General features: G+C 53.2%; 1 protein-coding gene across 1 annotated transcript in view; it reads left to right on the forward strand.

Moving 5' to 3' along the window:
• The first annotated feature begins 4,601 nt into the window (after positions 1-4,601).
• Positions 4,602-20,170, forward strand: part of LOC103251053 (ankyrin repeat domain-containing protein 10-like) — a 73,093-nt gene continuing 57,524 nt past the window's right edge. The window contains exons 1-5 of the mRNA XM_021708369.1: positions 4,602-4,617; positions 7,097-7,198; positions 8,350-8,523; positions 10,256-10,396; positions 10,734-10,828. Of these exons, the coding sequence (XP_021564044.1) occupies positions 4,602-4,617; positions 7,097-7,198; positions 8,350-8,523; positions 10,256-10,396; positions 10,734-10,828 (528 nt within the window). The remainder of the gene's footprint in view (positions 4,618-7,096; positions 7,199-8,349; positions 8,524-10,255; positions 10,397-10,733; positions 10,829-20,170) is intronic.

The following is a 20,170-nucleotide window of genomic DNA, read 5'->3' on the forward strand; positions in this document are numbered from 1 at the left end:
TGGAGAAGATTGGAAGGATCAAGTAGTTGCTCACTGTTTATCGGAATAATATCTGGGAGACCTGCCCAAGTATGAGCAAGACAGAAGGAAATACGTGGAATTGTGCAAACATGCTAAAACAATAACAAAAATAGAAAAATGTTATACCAGGCTAAAGGCCGACCAAAACAACAACACACAAAAAACCATGATACGAAAAGCAGAGGAAAGGCCTCACCATCGTCATATGATAGAAAAACTAACACATCACAGAAAAGCCCAAAGAGAGCAAAACACAATAGAATTGGATAGACGGGGGTGATTACATCAAGACCCTAACAACAGAGTGGCAATAATAGTTAGAAGCAACAAGAAAAACTATAGCTACCTCTAGAAATTAATTGACTGCCTGGATAAAAACACAGTGGATAGATGCAAGAAAGACAAAGAAGTTACACTGATCAGCCAGAAGCGAATAGACATTGAAGACCAAGAAAGTCCCACGTAAGGAAAACGAGTGTTTCTGAGTCAAGAACCAAACAGATGGACCTGATGATGCATGCAAAGATATAAGAAAAGTTCTTAAAACTAAAAGTTTAAATGTGCAGATCAGATTTTTCCTGGGAAACTTAGTGGAGAAGAAAAACACCAAGATAAATCCTAATGAAACGTATGGAACTTCAAGATAAAGAAATAATAATTCAGATGTGCAAACAGCAAAAGCAAATCATATATAGCAGGAAACTGCCATCACATTGGCCTCAGACTTCATTCAATATTTCCCTAAATTTTTTCAGGAGGCATGTGGGAACTTCCTGCTCTATTTTTCTGTTAACCTAAAACTTCTCTAAAATATAATTTTTTTTTTAATTCTGAGGAAAAGAAAGCCTGGCCCCATTGTGCCGTTCCCAACCAATTGGCCAACAGACCCCAATTTTCAAGCATTAAGGAAGTCCTGGATTATAAAGCAAATGAAAATTCAAAGATGAAAAAGAGCATTTAAAGTGTGAAAACCAGCTGGACCCAGTGGCTCACACCTGTATTTTGGGAGGCCGAAGTAGAAGGATCACTTGAGCTCTGGAGTTCAAGACCAGCATAGCCAACAGAGCAAAACCCCATATCTACAAAAAAAGAAAAAAAAACCCAAAATTAGCTAGGCATGGTTGCCCACGACGGTAGTCCAGGCTGCTCAAAAAGTTAACACAAGAGGATTGCTTCAGATCAGGAAGTCAAGGCTGCGGTGAGCTGTGATTGTCCGCTCCAGCCTGGGAAAAGAGTGAGACTTTGACACAAGTAAAGTCTCCAGAGAAGCAAGAAAAACTGAAGGCGGCAAAGCACCCTGGTAGGCTAAGCTCCCCTTGGGGGCCTCACCGGGCCTCGGGGCACTGTTGGTCTTGTGCGTCCAGGACTCCTTCCCCCTCCTCCTCAACCACCAGGTTTGGGTCTGAGGACTGTCCACCCGGGACCCCACCCCTGGCCTAGCTGGACCAATCGTACCCCTCTGAGCCCTGGAAGTAGGCGCTGGTCCAGGGGCGAGACGGGATCCAGGTCGGCCAACATGGGAATGTGGCCGTGTCCTCCGCCCTGTGTTGCCATCGAACTGCCAGGGAGAGGACCTGACGCTGAAAAAGAAGGGGAGGGAGGAAGAGAGGCTGCAACTTGGACCACCTGTCTCCTGCTTCTCGTGATCCTGGAATGGCCTAGATTTGGAGGAGCCTGTGGGAGTCTAGGGCTCATCGACCTCTGTTCTTCGAGCATCCTGGAACTTTGGTGATGGGGGATAATGCAGGGGACCTCGGGCTATCAGCCTCTGATCTTCCTGACCCTGGAACTTTGTGGAACTTTGAGGACGGGACAGTGAAGAGGACCTGGGGCCGTCAGCCTCTGATCTCCAAGGATCTTGGAACTTTGATGATAGGGGGCAGTGTGAGGGACCTGGGGCCATCAGCCTCTGCTCTTCAAGGACTCCCTGGGCCTGCCGGTTTGGGCCCTTGTTCTGCAACTCGGAGGCCCTCCTGCCTCCTCAGCACTTCTCCCTCCACTGGAGCAACTTTTGTTGGCCCTTGACTGCTTCACGTGGGGATTGGCATCCTGCCCCTTCTGTCCTCGGGGTCCTCAGGATGGAGATGAGACGGGGAGGATCTGCTGCCTTAAGACCCTCACCAACCTCCTCCCTCCTTCCCAGTCACAGACTCGAAACCGCACCCCCGCCCCAGGGCGGAACTCACTTCCTGGTCATGACATCACAGATCCCTGATGTTCCACAGCGTCTGGGAGAGCAGAGACCAAGCCTGGGAGCTGGAAACCTCCTCCTTCTGCTGGAGAGACCATGGTAGCTCCCCGAGGTGTGAGGGCCCTTGGCTGTGCCTTCCTGCTGTGCTGGATGATGAGATCGAATTCAGGTAGAGTTCCCCAGCAGGCTGTTTCCCAGAGGAGTTGACTTGACCACGTGATGTGGCTGTCTCACACAGGGAATGCCGGGCCCCAAGGGAGAGGGAAGAGTGGCCAATGTGGACCTAGTGATGGGGGAGGTGGGAGTCTTGTTTCCCAAGTTAACCGGAGCAGAATCCCAGGACCCAACAGCGGCCATCTGTGGAGGCCAGTGTAGGTGCATGATGGAGAGCTCTGGAGGCCGGGCTCCGTGGCTCAGCCGTAACCCCAGCACTCTGGGAGGCCAAGGTGAGTGGATGGCCTGAGCCTGTGGGTTCGAGACCCGCCTGGGCAACTTGGCAAGACCTCGTCTCTACAATTAACTAAAAACTAGCCAGGCCTGGTAGCATGTGCCTGTGGTTCCGGCTACCTGGAAGGCTGAGGCGGAAGGATCGCCGGAGCCCAGCAGGTCTGGCCTTGACCCAGAGCCAGAGAAATGCACCAGGACACTGAGCCCACACCCAAGAACTCCAGACTGGGCGACAGAGTGAGACTCCAACTCACAAAAAAAGAAAGATCTGGAAAGTGAGGTGGCTCGTCGTGACTCCATGGGGCGGGGGCTGGGCTGAAACCGTGAGGCTGAAGGAAGAGGTGAAGGGAAGACACGCAAAGCAGGACCCTCGACAATCGCTGAAAGCCCGCGCGGAGGCCGCAGAACACAAGCCCCGCGCTGCACACGCTGCCGGCTGACTCGCACGATGCCTCCATTGTCATCACGGACAGACACGGGCTGAAAGGAGTATTTTTAACAAAGCGCCTGGCCGACGCAGCTGTGCCCATTCTTGACGGTCATTAACGTCTCATCCAGAGAGCGCGCGCCGTGTTTGCTGCGTTTCCCGAAGGTCAGCACGCTGGGAAGCAATTGTCGAGCATCCAGACCTTTCCCCACTCTTCCCTGCATTGTTCCCGGCTGCTCGCAGATGAGCCCATTGGTATGCAGATTGTCTGTCGTCAGCGCCCCTGGAAATCAGCTTCGTCATTGGTTTGGTGTCGAACTTCAGATCCTCACAGACACCCTCGAGGGCTCCTGCGGCTCAGAGAGGGGAGGTGGTGGCCCTGCCACGCCGGGCCTGGGCCGGAGAGGAGGCTGGCCTTGACCCAGAGCCAGAGAAATGCACCAGGACTCTGAGCCCACACCAAGAACGGGTGGGAGGGAGGAGCCACTGGGGAGAGGTTGGTGCTTGGAATCACCACACATTGTCGGGGTCCCTCAGTGCAGGCAGCACCTGTCATCGAGACCACCGAGGTTGCAGGTCAGGAGGCCACAGATCTTGTGGAGGCCATGGGTCAGGAGGCCATGAGTCCTGTGGGAGTCATAAAGCAGGAGTCCATGGGTCCTGTGGAGCCCTGGCATTCCAGACCCCTCGGTTCACCCATGAGACTCCTCCCAAGCAGGCACGTCCTGCTGTCCTCCAGCTCTGGCCTCTGAGTGCCCGGGTGCGTCCTGGAGGGGGACATCCTGCTTAAAGGCCCTCCTGGTGTTTTCTAGGGTGAACGCGGCCCTTGATCCTCCGGGAACTGAGTCGGCAGCACCCAGGGGGCAGGAGGGAACGTTCCCGGGTATTCTCGGGAGCAAGACAAGGCAGCACTGGCTGGTTGGGTGGAAAGTCCCAGAGGCCTGGCGGGGGCCTCTGCTTGGCTGCGCCCCATCCCCTCGTTGCCACGTGGAGCTGGGCTGGTTGGCTCGGGTGGGAGCCCAGGGTGCGGCGGCAGCTCCGCCCTGGCCCACGGTCAGTCCTGCTGGCGACTCGTAAAGGAGGCAGTGCCACTTCTCCACGGGAGCCACGTGTCCCTCTGCCATGGCTGCCTCGAGACGGCCGGCGGGCGGCATTCACAGCGCCAGGGCGGGTCCTCCATGACCCGGCCTCCCGGCAGGTCCTCCATCCCCTGGGCTCCCTCAGGTCCTTCGTGTCCCAGCCTCTGCACGGGTCCTCCATGCCCCAGCTTCCCCGCGGGCAGGCACCTCTCCCCACTTCCCAGGGAGGAGCCCCCATCCTGGCCCTTTCTCGTGACCACCTCTGGCTGCCCGCAGGAGGGACAGGCCCTTCCCCCGAGCAGGCTGGGCGACCCAAAGCCGTCCTTCCAGAGAGAAGCTGACACACGTCTGCGAGCATCGGTGAACTCCCGGGCTTTTCTCTCCCCCAGGGTCAAACTCTGAACTGTCCTCAAGTTTTGAAACTCTGGATGACGATATGGCCACAGTATTTGGTAAGGAGGCCCCAGCCCAGCTCCCGCCTGTGGGGAGGGCGGGGCCGCGGCGGCTCGTGTTTCCAGGGTACCCCGGCCAATGTGCAGCCGGTGGAGGCCGGGCTGGGGATGTGACCCAGGGTCCCCAGGTTTAAGATCAACGGCTGAGAGTGCAACTCAAGAGAGAGCGGTGACAGATGTAGTTTAGGTGCTTAGACCTAGGAAGCACCTGCGGGCCTTGACCTCAAAGCGAGGCTGTGGCCCAGCCAGGGTGGCCATGGGGAGCCCCTCAGAAATGCCAGGGCAGGCCTGGCCCCGCCCTCCTGCCATGGAATCTGCATTTGGCTCGCTCTGGCGGCTCCAGGCATCTGCGAGGCCCCGCGGTGGGCGCTTCTCCACTTGCTCGGGCTGACTGCAGGGACCCGGCCCCACCCGAGGGTGCAGACCCTGCTGCTCCAGTTGGGCCTGGAGCACTTGTGGCTCTTTTTTCTTTTTCTTTTCTTCTTTTTTGTCTTTGAGTTGGGTTCTCCCGCCGTCACCCAGGCTGAGTGCAGGGTTGCAGTCATAACTCACTGAAGTCTCAATTTCCTGGGCTCAAGCAATCCTCCCACTTCAGCCTCCCAGATAATTGGGACCACAGAACAGACCACAATCACCGATAATTTTTTTTTGAGAGAGACAGGGTCTCTCTCTTGCTATGTTGCCCAGGCTGGTCTCGAACTCCTGGCCTCAAGCGATCCTTCCCACCCCCCTCCCCGTCCTAAAGTGCTGGAATTACAGGTGTGAACCACCACACCCAGCCTGTATTTCTTCAACGCTCTCCAGGAAAGCTAAAGCACAGATGGGCTGAGAGTCGGGGCCCTGGCATGGGCCGCCCACAGAAATGCCACATGGCCACAGACGTGGTTTGCCTTCCTGGTGGCCTCGGTCCTCCTGTGCCTCTTGATGTGAGGACAGGGTTCCTGCTCACAGGCAAGGTGTGGCTTCCTCCAAGCTTCATGACATCAGCAGGCTACCTGTCTGATGGGAAAAATACTGCCTCGTTGCATATTAAAAGAAACAGATGAAGCTAATTTCCATAACGTTTTATTACTATTTCAACACGTAATCAGTCTAAAGTTATTAGTGCGATGTTCTTGGTCTTTATATCTCACAGAATCGTCATAATCCAGTGTGTACTTTGCACCTAAACAGCATGTCAGTTTGGACCAGTCCCATTCCAGTGTGTCCACATGGCCAGAGCTACCCCGTGGCCGGTGCCTGTGGTCCCGGTCTGATGCCTCATTGTATATACGGGGAAACTGAGGCCTAGAGAAGTTCCCAGCATGGGGTCCTGACTAGGCTCACGCCAATGCCCTTGGCAACACGGTCACCTCCCATGCCCTCTCCACCCACCGTCACCCTTGAGTGGGGTCAGGAGTAGATTGAGGACCTTCTGCCATCCACCTGGCAGGACCCGGGAGTGTGGGTACTGAGGCTGCCCTCTGGGCTGAGGTGCCCCAGACAGGAGGGTTCCTAATGGACGCAAGTGCCCTTGGATGACAGGAGCCCTCCAAGGAGTTGCCTGTGTCAGGACATGGGCTTTGCCACCTCTCCCAGTCTAGGGAGTAGAGGCCCCAGGAATCTTCTGCGACGGCCAGGTTGACAGGTTGGTGGTGGCACAGATGGACAGGTGAGCAAGTGGGTGAAGGATGGACACATCCAGGTCATGCATGGGACACCGCCGTCACCTTCCCAAGCCGTTCCTGCCTCAGACTCGGGAGGTTTGGCTTCCACGCCACAGTGGCATCACCTCCCTGAAACCAGAGACTCCAAGAACCGGTGGTGGAAGCATTGTCCTCGCACAGTGGTGACATCATGTCCAGTGACCTCCCCGTCTCTTTCCCTTATTCCACATGAGCCGGTACGGGGTGACCAGCTGCCCGCTTTGCCCAGGGCTGAGGGGCTCCTGGATGCGGCCCTTTCCGTGCCCAACCCGAGGCCCGGGCAAGCCAGGACAGCGGGTCACCAGGGACTCCAGGCAGCACAGCCCAGCCCCACGGCCTGCGGGGTGACCGTCGCGCCGTGGGGAAGGGGCGATTCCCAGCCGCGTGACGCCGGGCGGTGTCCAGGCTCCGTGCCGAGAGCTCTCTGCACACACGGCTGTATTGGATCCTCAGAAAAGCCCGTGGGCCCGCACACCCCATTTCACAGACAGAAGCTGGAGGGCAGAGCCTGAGCAAGCTTGTCCAAGCCCGCGGCCTGGCAGGGCAGAGTCACATCTTGGGGGCCACATTTGCCAAGGTACCGATGGTCTCGGTGTTTCTGAAATGACTTAGGGACGCGGTGCTGCCCGCCCCGACACGCGGCTTTAGGGTCAAGTTCCAGATCCCTCGAGCCCCTCAAGTTCCTCAAGTTCTTGTTTTCCGTCCACCGTGCTCACGGGCTGCCCCAGGCGCCTGTGCACAAAAGGGTGAGTCCCCGCAGCCGGCTTTAACGTGTGCTTGTGTGCTTTCCCCAGATGAAATTCTAGTCCAGGATATTGTGGAACTGAACAAATCGACACCCACCAAAATGGCAAAGGCAGCAGGGACGCTGTCCACGGTGGCACCCACGGAAAGAGGTAAGTGTGTCCTTTTCTCACACCATCATTGCATGCATCCTTGGAGTTTTCTGTGGACCTGATCACATGACCCTGTTACTTAGCACTAAAACCAGCTACTTCTGGCAAGGACAGATAGAAGTATGGAAGACACAGTTGTCCAAAACCATTTCCACAGGCGTCCAGAGACTGACGGGCAGGGGGGAGGCACCTTTGTTCTGGGGTGACCTCTCCAGGGCACGTCCAGGACGGTTCCTGGCCTCAGGATGCAGGTGAGGCCCAGCCCCCGCAGGGACCGAGGCCCATGGGAAACGGGGCGTTGAACCAACCAGCGCATCACGGTTCGGCAGGCACGATCTCAGGCGCGGTGACTCAGGCCCGTAACCCCAGCACTTTGGGAGGCTGAGGTGGGAGGATCACTTGAGGGCAGGAGTTTGAGACCCACTTGGGCAGCACAGTGAGACCCTGTCTCTGCAAAACATAAATTAAAAAATTAGCCGGGTGTGATTGTGCATGCCTATAAGTCCCTGCTACTTGGGAGGCTTAGGCGGGAGGATCACTTGAGACCAGGAGTTCCAGGCTGCAGTGAACTATGATTGCAACACGCGCTCCAGGTTGGGCTGCCCGGACCCTGTCTCTAAAGAAAATAGAAAATGCACAATCTCATTCCATGTTCACCTGAGGCTTCTGAGAGAGCCGGGCAGTTATTATTACCCCATTAGACAGAGGGTAAAACTAAGGTCTCACAAACGACTTGCCCAGGCCACACAGTGAGAAATGGACAAAAGCCAAGTGTCTGCGTTTCCCAAGCGCAGCTTCATGTTGTCGGAACCGCATGTCGGCCCGTGAAACGGCACCTTGAGAACAGACAGGGCCGGGAGGGACAGTCGCCGGGGGCCGGGGTGGGAGAGCCCCGCCAGGGCGTGGGAACGCCGTCAGCACAGGACGGTCCCGTGCCTCGAAGTTCTGCACCCTATGTGAACTCCAGGCCTGGGACGGGTCCCCGCCACCTGCCGAGGCCCAGCCCCCGGGGCCGAGGCAGGAGGTGGCACCCGACTCTGTTGACACATTAGCTTCCAACGGGCCTTCCCAGGCAGAAGCCGAGCCCGCCTCCCGGCCCAGCACCGTAAAAACAGCGAGGGCTTGAGGGTTTCCCCACGCGTGGCCCACAGAACTGTCCCCTGTCTCTTCCATGTTCTCTGCCGAAGAAGTACGTCTTAAAGAGAATGATCACAGCGGCGCTTCTGAGGAACACCTAGAAAAGCAGCTGTCTTCGGGGCACACAGACAGACTTTCTTCCGTTGGTAAATGCGGCCTGGCCATCGCCCCCACTGAGTGCACGCATGGTGGGACAGCGAGGCAGACAGACAGGAGAGGAAGCCTCCCTTTTGTGGGGACAAAGCAGGTGGTTGCAGAATGTGGCTGCCTTCCCGGGGGAGGCGGAGTTCCCAGGTCTCCGTTGGGCTGAGGAGCCCCCATCCCGTACCCCCTGCTGTGGGGGCCCCAGAAACCGCCACCCAGAGGGGTGCAGCAGAAATGCTGTCTCGCGGTTGGGCAGACGCCAAGACAGGCAGGAAGTCACGGCCACCCTGGCCGCTTCTCCTAGACCTTCACTGAGTCGCATCTGCTCCCCTGGGCAGGGACAGAGAGAGCCGGAGTGTCCCCAGGGCTCCCCAGGAGGGGAAAAGCCTCCCTCCAACAAGCGAGTTTGCAGGAAAAAGCCCCGTGTGCAAAGGCTCGGCGGGTGGGAAGCTTGGACCTCGTGGGGCGACAGATCTCTTTATCCCAGAGCTTAAAGCCAAGAAAGGGCAGGTGCAGGTTCTGGGACACAGGCGGGACACCTGTGGCGGGTCCCACGTGCCAGACCACGGCTCCCCAGCTGGGCGGGGCGTCAGGCAGGGGGAGGGCAGCTTATGAAATGCACATTCCCGGGCCGGCGAGCCTCGAAGAAAGGGCCGGGAATGTGCATTCCAACCCACTCTCCACACTGCCCCATGGTGAGCCAGCTCTAGCGTTGGAAGGACTGAACCAGGTATTTTCAAACACAATTCGATTTAAGTGCAATATTCCATCAACTCGTGCAAATTGTCTGATGGTTGGGAGTTAACTACGGCCGGGCGTCTTTCTGGTGGCAGCCTCCAGTAGGTGAGGTCACAGACAGGTCTCTATGGAAAGGCGCAGAGGGGTCTCGGGGCATGCGCTCCACGCCTCGGACCCGCTGAAGACATGGAAGGCACTGAGTCTGAGGTTCTGAGGCAGAGACGGAGTCGAGTCTGGAGAAGCACAGGAGTGGGGGAGGACCTCATAGGGCACAGCCTCCTCGGCCTGTGCCATCTCCACCCTCAGAGGGAACAGCGGACGTGGGGGGGCCGGAAATCAGGCCCCATGGCTCTCCAGCCCCTTCCAAGCCGTCGGGGCCACCTCTGCTCAGTCTCAGCGGCTGATCCGAGGGTCCCAGTGGAACCCTGCCTCCTGAGTAGCTCCTGAGCACTTGGGACCTGTGGACGCATTCGGCCTGAGGCGAATCCACATGTCGACAGAGATGAGTCCTTTTAACGGAGTCCTTTTGCTCCTGATCACAGAGCCAAGACCAGCCTCTTAGGGGTGGAGAGAAGAGGCGGGTGAGAGGTGGGCAGGGCCGGAGTGGACAGGGCGGCCTAGGAGGGGACTTGGGGATGCAGAAGCCACGAGGACCCTGGCCGTCCGGGGACAGGGAAGGAGATGATGCCGAGATGCCAAAAAAGGGAGCGTGAGGGGCAGTCAGGGAGGAGGCTGAGGCTGGGATGGCGTCCTCAGGGGTAGGGAGACGCCGGAGTCTGGGGAAGCAGAGCGGGCAGGAGGAGGCACAGGACCGCGCCTGGGCGGGATCTGTTTCTGAACGGACTCTCCGGGACGTGGAATCCCAGAACAACCCCGGCTCGCGGCCTGTCTGTCTGCAGCAGCGGCTCTGCGGGCGGAGCCTTGGGGCCACTCACCCCAGCATGGCGTGCAAAGAACCCCTCAGGCTCAGCTGCCCCCAGAGGGTTTCCTGGTGGGCGGGGGGGGGGTAGATCCTCTCCTGGCCCCACAGCTCCCCAGCGAGTGGCCAGCGTCCCGTGAGTCCCAGAGTCGGGGACGGCTGGCAGGGCCAGGCCCGAGCCTTGGTGACCCCCCGAACGAAGACGCCGCAAGGCAAACGCAAGGCTGGCCAAACCTCTGCCTCCCCGGATGCCTGCCTGAGTGCCCTCCCCCACCAAAAGCCAAAGTTCCAGCAAGCGACCCTTCAACTGGCAAAGTGACAGAGGCTTATTTGGCTCTCAGAGGCCGCCCTCCCCATGGGGCAGGCGCCAGGGTCCCTGTTACACCGGGGCCAGGCAATGCCAGACAGGCGCGGGCTGCACCCCACCCCTACTGGCTAAGTGGAGGGACTTGCTTGGACAGAGGGGCAAAGGGGCCTGGGGCTCCGGAAAGGCTCCAGGCCCTACCCCTCAGAGGCCCTGTCCCCATGGCACTGGCTTCCTCAGGTGTGAAGTCAGGCAGGCCATAAGGTGACAACAGTGACTGTCCTGCTTCCAAGATGCCGATCATGAACTTAACACACGGGCCGCTGCTGCGGTTCTGGAAGCCATGCTGTGGCCTCTGTGTAGGGCTGACCGGGACGTGTGGCGGCTGGTGAGAGGCAGACATGGAATAACCCGCGGTTGGCGAAGCACTTAAGCTGTGCATTCACGCAGTTTGGGGGGAGGTTTGTTTATTGTTTTTTGTTGTGGTTTTTTTGTTTTTGTTTGAGTCGGAGTCTCACTCTGTCACCCAGGCTGGAGTGCAGTGGCACGCTCATGGCCACTGCAGCCTCGACCTGCTGGGTTCAGGTGATCCTTCTGCTTCAACCTTCCAAGTAGCTGGAACTACAGGCGTGTGCCCCCACGCCCAGCTAAGTTTTTGATTTATTGTAGAGATGAGGTCTCACCAAGTTTCCCGGGCTGGTCTCAAACCCCTGGGTTCAGGCAGTCCTCTTGCCTCCACCTCCCAAAGTGCTGTTACTGCAGGTGTGAGCCACCTCACCCAGCTGGGGCTGTCATTCTGATCTCCCTGCAGACTGTCCTGAGTAGAATTCAGTCAGCCAAGACACCAACGCTGGCCACGGCCTCCGTGTGGCAAATGTGGACTGTGTGCCACCTAGCTAAAGAATCAATTTCTAGCCAGGCTCGGTGGCTCAGCCTGGAATCCCGCGCTTTGGGAGGCCGAGGTGAGTGGATTGCCCGAGCCCGCGGGTTCGAGACCCGCCTGGGCAACTTGGCGAGACCTCATCTCTACAATAAATCAAAAAATCAACTGGGTGTGAGCGTGCGCCTCTATTTCCAGCATCTTGGAAGGCTGAGGCAGATGAATCACTGGAACGGCCACTGCACTCCAGTCTGGGGGACAGAGTGAGACTCCAACTCAAAAAAAAAAAAAAGAATCAATTTCTTGTCCGACTCCTGTATTTTTCAGATGGAGAAACTGAGGCACAGCCCAGGTAAGGGAGGGCCCATGTCACTCCGCAGGCTCGAGGTACATTGGGGATCAGCACCTGGACATGACGGATCTGGCAGGAGCGAGAGGTGGCAGGGGTTTTGTGAGCCAAGAGCAAAAGCCTGTGCATTGCCGTTTGGTCGCAATGGAACCTGAACTTGGAGCTCAGCGAGAGTGGGGGCCACGAGTGGCCTGGCGTGCGGTGGGCCAGGACAGGGAGGCAGGTGGAGTCCTAGTGTGGCCACTGAGGAAAGCACCCTCGCCACTCCCTGGGGGCCTCACTCTCAGAGGGAAGGCTAGGTGGCCGCAGCAGGAGCAGGCAGTCGCCAAGTGGACTGAAGTCCAACGCGATCTTCAGCAGAGGCTGCAAAATCCATCCAGATAAAGATACTCCTTTGCAAAATGCTGTAGACAGGCAAGTCATCGCCTGCTAAGGGCCATCTCCCTATTGACAACGGAAGCTGGTGTCGGGGTGTCCTGGAAGGAGGTGACAGAAAAGCAGCAGGAAGGCAAAAGAGAGACAGCAGGCGCCCTTAAGATGCTTCCAGACAGGAGCACAGGCTCACGCCTCTCGTTCCGACACTTTGAGAGGAGGAGGCAAGAAGATCACCTGAGCTCTGGGGTTCAAGACCAGCCTGGGCAACTTGGCGAGAGTTCATCTCTACAATAAATCAGAAAAAAAAATAGCTGGATGTGATGGCACAGGATTGTAGTTCCAGCTACTTGACAGGCTGAGGCGGAAGGATCGCCTGAGCCCAGCAGGTCGCGGCTGTGGTGGCCGTGAGTGTGCCACTGACCTCCAACCCGGGCGACAGACTGAGACTCCAATTCAAACACTGAAGGAGAAAACAATCTTCCATTGTGACATTATTTGGGGTCCAAAGAAGCCCCAAAAGCATCTCAGAGAGTCTCTGACCCCTCAGCCCAGCATTTTCCAATGCTCTAGTCAAGCATCTTACGTTGCTCAGAGTGCATTGATCGAATCTAGGACACCGGCGACGGTGTGGTTTTGCAAAAGAACCTGACAGCCTCGTGCACGTTTTGTGGATCCCTCTGTTCACGTTTCTTCTGGCTCCAGAATGCCTTTCTGTGTGGGCCTGTCTGAATTTTCCCCAGGCCTAAGTCCAGCTGTGCACCTGTGGCAGGGCTGTCCAGAAGTGATGCTGTGCCATTCCCCACACAGCACCTCTGGGAGTGCACCGTGTAGGAATGTCTCCCTGCAGGATATGAACTTGAATTACTCGTGTGAGGTGGCGTCTGCCAGGTCTCTCTGCAATCAAGCTAACTTTTTTTGGTCCTGTAAATGATTGTGTCTTATGGGGATACTAATCTCGCAGACAGCAAATATCTTATGTTTCATCCTATTTCACCCACCAATTTAGCATCCAAGGATTCTTTTGTTTTGAGTCAGATTCTCCTGTCACCCAGGCTGGAGGGCAATGGCACACTTATGGCACCGCAGCCTTGACCTGCTGGATTCAGGTGATCCTTCCACTTCAGCCTTTCGAGTAGCTGGAACTACAGGCATGTGCCATCGTGCCTGGCTAATTTTTTTTAAAATCAGAGTCTCACTCTATTACTCAGGCTGGAGTGCACTGACACGCTCATGGTCACCGCAACCTTGACCTGCTGGGCTCAGGCAATCCTTCCACCCTAGCCTTCCAAGTAGCTGGAACTAAACGGCGTACACCACCATGCCCAGATCATTTTTTTTATTTATTGCAGAGACAAGGTCTCACCAAGTTGCCCAGGCTGATCTCGAACCCCTGGGCTCAGGCAAGACTCTCGCCTCGGCCTCCCAAAGTACTGGGATTACAGGCATGAGCCACTGTACCCAGCCCATGGATTCTTGACAGCAAAAATTATTACTTTAGTGTTTGCCAGAAAGTGGTTTTTCTCTTTTTATCATTCTTTCCATTGGTTAAAATTTTACTGTATCCTGTAATGCCAGCACTTTGGGAGACCAAACTGGGAGGATCACTTCAGGCTGGGAGTTTGAGACCATCCTGGCCAACATAGTGAGACCCCATCACTACATGAAATAAAAAAATTAGCCAGGCATGGTTGCATGCACCTGCAGTTCCAGCTGCTAGCGAGTCTGAGGCAGGATGATTGTTTAAGCCCAGGAGTTCAAGGTTGTGGTGAGCTAGCATCGTGTCCCTGCACTCCAGCCTCAGTGCAGAGTAAGACCCTGTCTCAGAAAAGAAAAATTATACTGTAAGAAAGAATCGTCCCTTTGTTTATCCAATTCTGTGCTCATGTAAGTGTAAATGCACTGACATTTACTTTATTCAGTGGGTTGTAGCCACTAATGTTCATTCTGATCCTCAGATGTCTCAGGGTTCTCTCGGGAGCACTGAGTCCATCCAGCACACTGCCTTCCTTTGAGCACTTTCTTCCTTTCTGGAACCTCAAGAAACCCCAGGCACCTCTTGGACTTCCCTTGCCCTGGCCCTGGGCTCAGTTGTTTCTCCAAGGAGCCCTAGTTCGTTTTACTGGAGAATGGTGTTAGAGACCAAGATCTGGTGCCTGGTGTGCTCACTGACACTGGGGTGTTACTGTTCTAGGCTCTCCCAGCAGATGGTGCTAAGAAGAACATCTGTGTGTTCAGATCTGTCTATTTCTACATCCAGCTGATGTTGGACATCGTGAATTCAGACTACCAAACCTCAGATTCAAATCCCACATCATCAGCTCATTCTAGCCTCTCTCCTTTCCCAACTCATTACCCACAATATTTTACCCATTTGCTCAGTTCTAGAACACACAGGAAGTATTTTCAAAATTGCTAATGCATAGCCCGTAAAACCAAATTTACTAACTAGAGGACAGGATTTGTGTGCAAGCTTTTGTTTTCGGCCTCGCTGTATGTGGTCAAATACTATTTTCCTAAGTTCCTCTTTTGTTATTATCTTCTTTTCCATTTTCTTCAGTGTGTTTTTATTATTTACTTCTAATATCCCATGACATTTTCATAATTCTAATGCAAAAAGTAACATATCCCGACATCTCACTCCCCCTCATTCCTGTAACCCATTCCCATTCCCCATTTTTTCTGCCTGTTTCCACACATTTCCTGTGTGTAATCAGTCTTGGTACTTTCTGATTCATCTTTCCTCTATTTCCTTGTGCACACATCAGCAGGTACATGTGTGCATTTTCTTACAGCCACTTCTTCAGAGCATTAGATGTAGCACACTATAACCTCTTCTGTACTTTTTTAAAAATCCAAGGCCAGGTATGGTGGTTCATGCCTGTGATCCCAGCATTTGGGAAGCCAAGACAGGAGGATTGCTTGAGCCCAGGAGTTTGAGACCAGCCTGGGCAACATAGTGTGACCTTGCCTCTACAAAAAAATTTTTAAAAATTAGCCAGGCGAGGTGATGTGAATCTGTTGTCCCAGCCACTTGGGAGGCTGGGAAGGGAAGATTTCCTGAGCCCAGGAGTTTGAGGCTGCAGGGAGCCATGATTGTGCTACTGCACTCCAGTCTGGGTGACAGAGTGAGACCCTGACTCAAAAAAAAAAAAAACTAACCATATACACTGTAATCACACCATTACTCCATGATAATTTTTACACTTGCACAGTTTCCCATTGTGTGAGTGTAATATAGTTTACTCAACTACTCTCCTATGCATGGACATTTAGGTAGCTTCCAATATTTTGCAATTACAAGCAGTGGTGTGATGGATAACTTTGCATAAGTATTTTTGTATTGTTGGAAGTGTACCTTCAGGGTAGATTTCTACAGTTGAATTACTGAGTTAAAAGATAAGTGCAGGCCGAGTCCAGTGCCTCAAGCCTGTCATCCCAGCACTCTGAGAGGCAGAGGCAAGAGGATTTCCAGAGTCCAGGAGTTCAGGACCAGCCTGGGCAACTTGGTGAGACCTTGTCTCTACAGTAAATCAAAAAATTAGCCCGGTGTGGTGGTGTGTGCCTGTAGTTTCAGCTACTTGGAAGGATGAGGCAAAAGGATCACTTGAGCCCAGCAGGTCAAGGCTGCGGTAGCTGAGAGTGTGCCACTGCACTCCAGTCTGGGTGACAGAGTGAGACTGACTCAAAAACAAACAAACAAGCAAACATAAGTGCAAGCCGGGTGCAGTGGCTCACACCTGCAACCCCAGCACTTTGGGAGGTCAAGGTGAGAGAAATTACTAGGCCTAGGAGTTTGAGACCAGCCCGGGCAACTTGGTGAGACCTCATCTCTACAATAAATAAAAAAAAATTAGCCAGGCATGGTGGTGTGCATCTGTAGTTCCTGCTACTTGGAAGGCTGAAGCAGAAAGATCGCCTGAGCCCAGCAGGTTGAGGCTGCGGTGGCCATGAGCGTGCCACTGCACTCCAGCCTGGGTGACAGAGTGAGACTCTGACTCAAAAAAAAAAGAGAGAGAAGTGCTTATGTTTTTGTTTTAGAACCACCAAATCCTCCTTCAGGAGGTTGTACCCACTTACATTCCCATCAGCAATGTATGTGAGTGACTGTTTTCCCACAGCCTTGGCTACAGATGAGGTTGTCATACCTTTCCACTTTTGTCAATCTGATACATGACAAATAGTATTTCAGCATTGTTTTAATTCACATTTCTCTTCAGTATAACTGGGAATACAGTGGTGAGATCACAGCTCACTACAGCTTCGTACTCCTGGGCTCAAGCAATCCTCCTGCCTTGGTCTATCAAGTAGCTGGAAGTGCAGATGCAAACCCCCAAGCCTGGCTTTTGTTGTTGTTGTTGCTGTTGTTGAGACAGGTCTCACTATGTTGCTGAGACTGGTCTTGAACTCCTGAGCCCAAGCAATCCTCCCACCTCAGCCTCCCAAATTAGTGGCATTATAGGCATGAGCCACTGGACCCAGCTCCAAACCTTAATTTTTATTCTTTGTATATGAGGGATTTTAGTATTTTGCCTGTGATACATGTTACAAATATTCTCTCCCAGTTAATCAGCTGCTTTTTGACACTGCCCGAGGATTTATACACACAGGCCCGTGAGGGTTTAGGCTTTGAATTGGTCCTGACTGCACATTCTGATCAAGTTGAAAAACAAACATAGTCTTCAAACCCTGGTGTGGATGCTCCTAAGACACTTGGCAGAGGTAAATGCCAAAGTGCTCTGGAAGAGCCCACCCTCAACTGGGCTTCGTGTAATTTCCTCAGGCAAGACCACGCCAAGATGAGCTCTGAGGCCCAGCGCTCAGGAGAGAGGGCAAGTCAGTAGGCATAAGAATCGCAATGTTAGACTCCAAGAAACGCAGCTAATGGGATAATCTTAAAAAGTATAGAAGTGCACCTTGAGACTTCTTCCTTTTAGGATACAGAAGGCTGCAGAGAACCTTGTTCCCAACAATGAGACAACTTAACAATGAGACAACTTTCTGCGGGCTCAGGAAGATAATACACAAGTCCATGTCTCTTCCCAAGCCCACAGAAAGTTGAGGTCTACAGACAACCAGGTGGGCTGAGTTCCCATAAGGAACAAGTATCTCCCAGAAGAGACAGGATCAAGGACAGGCTCGCCTTTGGCAGGGCACAGGAGAGAGAGGCAGCCACCATACAGTGACTAAGAAGAAATAGTGAGGTTTTGGCTGATTCTGAAAGGCTAAGTGTGGGCTGGCATGTCAGTTTTGACTAGCTGGACCACAGGTTCAGGGTGCTTTACATCCTTAAGTCTCCCTGGGGACAAAAGACAGGGCAGGAGGCCAGAGAAAGCCCTTGCCTGGGGGCTTAAGCATACAGGAGGTGTCTGACTGTGACCAGAGGCCAAGCAGGAAGCTGGCCAGCCCCCACAAGTCTTCTATCCCAGCAGTGGGAGACAAGGACAAGTCCTCCTGTCACAGGACACAGGCCAACACCCACTGCTTCTGGAAAAATGGAGGAAGCAAACTTCCTGTCCCAGAGAGAGAAATAGCAAGTGCTCACTCACAATGCAAAGCTCCACTGTTGTTGCAGGAGTTAGAGAATTAACACCCTCCACCCAAAAGAATTAAAATTGTCTTGGGCCCAGGACTCTACATCAACACTACAGAAGTTGCTTCACAGATTCCTAAGGATTTCTTTATGTAAACAATCATATCGCCAAATAAGGGCAGTTTTACTTCTTCCTTTCTGACATGTATGACATTTGTTTCTATTTCTTGTCTTATTGCATTGGCCAGTACCTCCAACACAATTTTGAATAAAAGTACGGGAATTGAGTATCCTTGACTTCTTCCAGATCTCAGAGGGAAGCAATTCAGTCTTTTGCCATTAAGTACAATGTTGGCTGGAGGCTTCTTGAAGATGTACTTTATCAGTTTGAGAAAGTTCCTACTATTCTCACTTTCTTGAGAGTTTGTATCATGAACTTCATCAAATGCTTTTTGTGCCTGTATTGAAATGATGGTGTAGTTATTTTTTTGGTTATATTAAAATGATGGATTACACAGACTGATTTTTGATGTTAAGCTAACCTTGCACTCCTATGATAAGCACTACATGGTTATGATGTATTATTGTTTTTAGTCTTTTATTTTATTTGACTTGCAAATATTTAAATAATTACTGAAGATTTTGCATCTATATTCATGATGAATATTGGTCCATAGTTTCCTTTCTTTCTTTGATAATACTGTTGTCCTAATTTAGTAACAGAGTTTAAGCAAGCCCTATATAACAAGTGATGCTTTCTTGTTTTCTATGAAAGTGATGATAAGGTATCATCAATAAAAAGATAATACCTCCAGCCAGGCTCGGTGGCTCAGTCTGTAATCCTGTGCCTTGGGAGGCTGAGGTGAGTGGATTGCCTGAGCCCGTGGGTTTGAGAACCGCTTGGGCAACTTGGTGAGACCTCATCTCTACAATCGATCAAAAAATTAGCCAAGTGTGGTAGCGCGCACCTGTAGTTCCAGCTACTTGGAAGGCTGAGGTGGAAGGATCGCCGGAGCCCAGCAGGTCGAGGCGGCAGTGGCTGGAAGCGGCCACTGCACTCCAGTCTGTGCGACAGAGTGAGACTCCAACTCAAAAAAAGAAAAAAAAAGATAATACCTTTTCTTAAAAGGTGATACCATTTGTTTTCTATAAAAGCCTGACTCCGATTAAAATTATTTCTTCCTTGAATGTTGGGTAGAATTTACCAGTGAAACCATCTAAGCCTAGAGTTTTATTTTTTTGGAAATGTGTCTGATAACACATTTAAACATTTTTAAAAACTCTATGGCTATTCAGACATTTTGTTTCTTCAAAGACTAGGAGGGTGGGCTTCTCTACCCTCCTAGTCACCAGGGACAGCAGGCTGAGAGCCCCGAGTAGAAATGAGTCTGGTAGTGTGACTTATAACTCTTACATAAGGGGACACAGGGCAGGAGCCACCATCATCCTTAGGCCCAGGTCCCTGGTGCTGAGGTGGCCAGCCCGGAAGTGCCCACTAGTGTCCTCCCTTGAGGACCAATGCAAAGGACTGAATGGTAGGAAATTGCTGTTTGAGGAAGTCAGAAGGGCCCAGTGCCCGCCCTTCCCCAGGGCCTCACCCAGCCTGAGGAACCTTCTCAGGACATCTCTGTCAGGTCCACTTGGAATCAACCCCTCAGGAATGTCTGCTTTGCTTTCCTCTACCTCCAATTCCTGAGGAACCCAGGAACCCAGGAACCCAGGCTCTGCAGGGAGCAGACATGAATCCTGCTGTCCCTGTCGTCACAAGCAGAGCGTTTCCTCTGCTGTTCTGCCCCTTCGAGGACCCATTCCTCCTCCTCCTCCTCCTCCTAATGGATACGCCAAACACTCGGCCCAAAGCCTGCCTCCCAGCAGTCGGTTTTGTATCAGTGTCTTCCACAAGTAACACCACCCCAAGATTCTTGGTCCTCATTGTTCAAGGCCAAACTGAACTCTACCACTGACGTCCCCAAAGACACAAAGTACAGACCCCACAGCATTGTCCTTGGGGTCTATACCTTGGGGTTAGGAGGCAGTTTCAAGGTGAGGCTCAAAGGAATGAACCTCTAATGTGAAATTTCAGCTGTCACAGCAGGAAAACCTCTATGGGCACTCACTCTCTCTGCTCCCTGGGCCAGAATGGTTTTATTACACCACAAATAGGAAAGATAAAACTTTTCATGGAATCTCTCTTTTTCTGATATTGATCTTTTTCGGCATAATCTTTCCTAGTTGGCTTCTTAACGACATCTGCCATAGTCTAATGAATGTTCCTTGAATGATCTCAGAAGACAATGGAAAAGAAGCACACAGTAGTGACTTGCTGTATACTTGCTGGTGAATAGGCAGAGCATGTGTTTACTGTATACTCTTAGATCCAGTCGATTCTCCCGGCATCTTGTCAGAGCTGGGAAAGAGCAGACAAGGTTTATGTGGAACACCAGGCTGGGGAGGGTGGAGGCCAAGAGTCCGAAGGCCTGGTTGAGACGGAAAACAAGAGTCTGGAGTTAAGCCATAACTGTACATCAAATCTTGACGGCTAGCCGGGCTCGGTGGCTCAGCCTGTAATCCCGTGCCTTTGGGAGGCTGAGGTGAG

This window comes from Carlito syrichta, unplaced genomic scaffold, assembly GCF_000164805.1.
Source record: "Carlito syrichta isolate Samal-C Ts95f unplaced genomic scaffold, Tarsius_syrichta-2.0.1 Scaffold135896, whole genome shotgun sequence".
Lineage (NCBI taxonomy): Eukaryota > Metazoa > Chordata > Mammalia > Primates > Tarsiidae > Carlito > Carlito syrichta.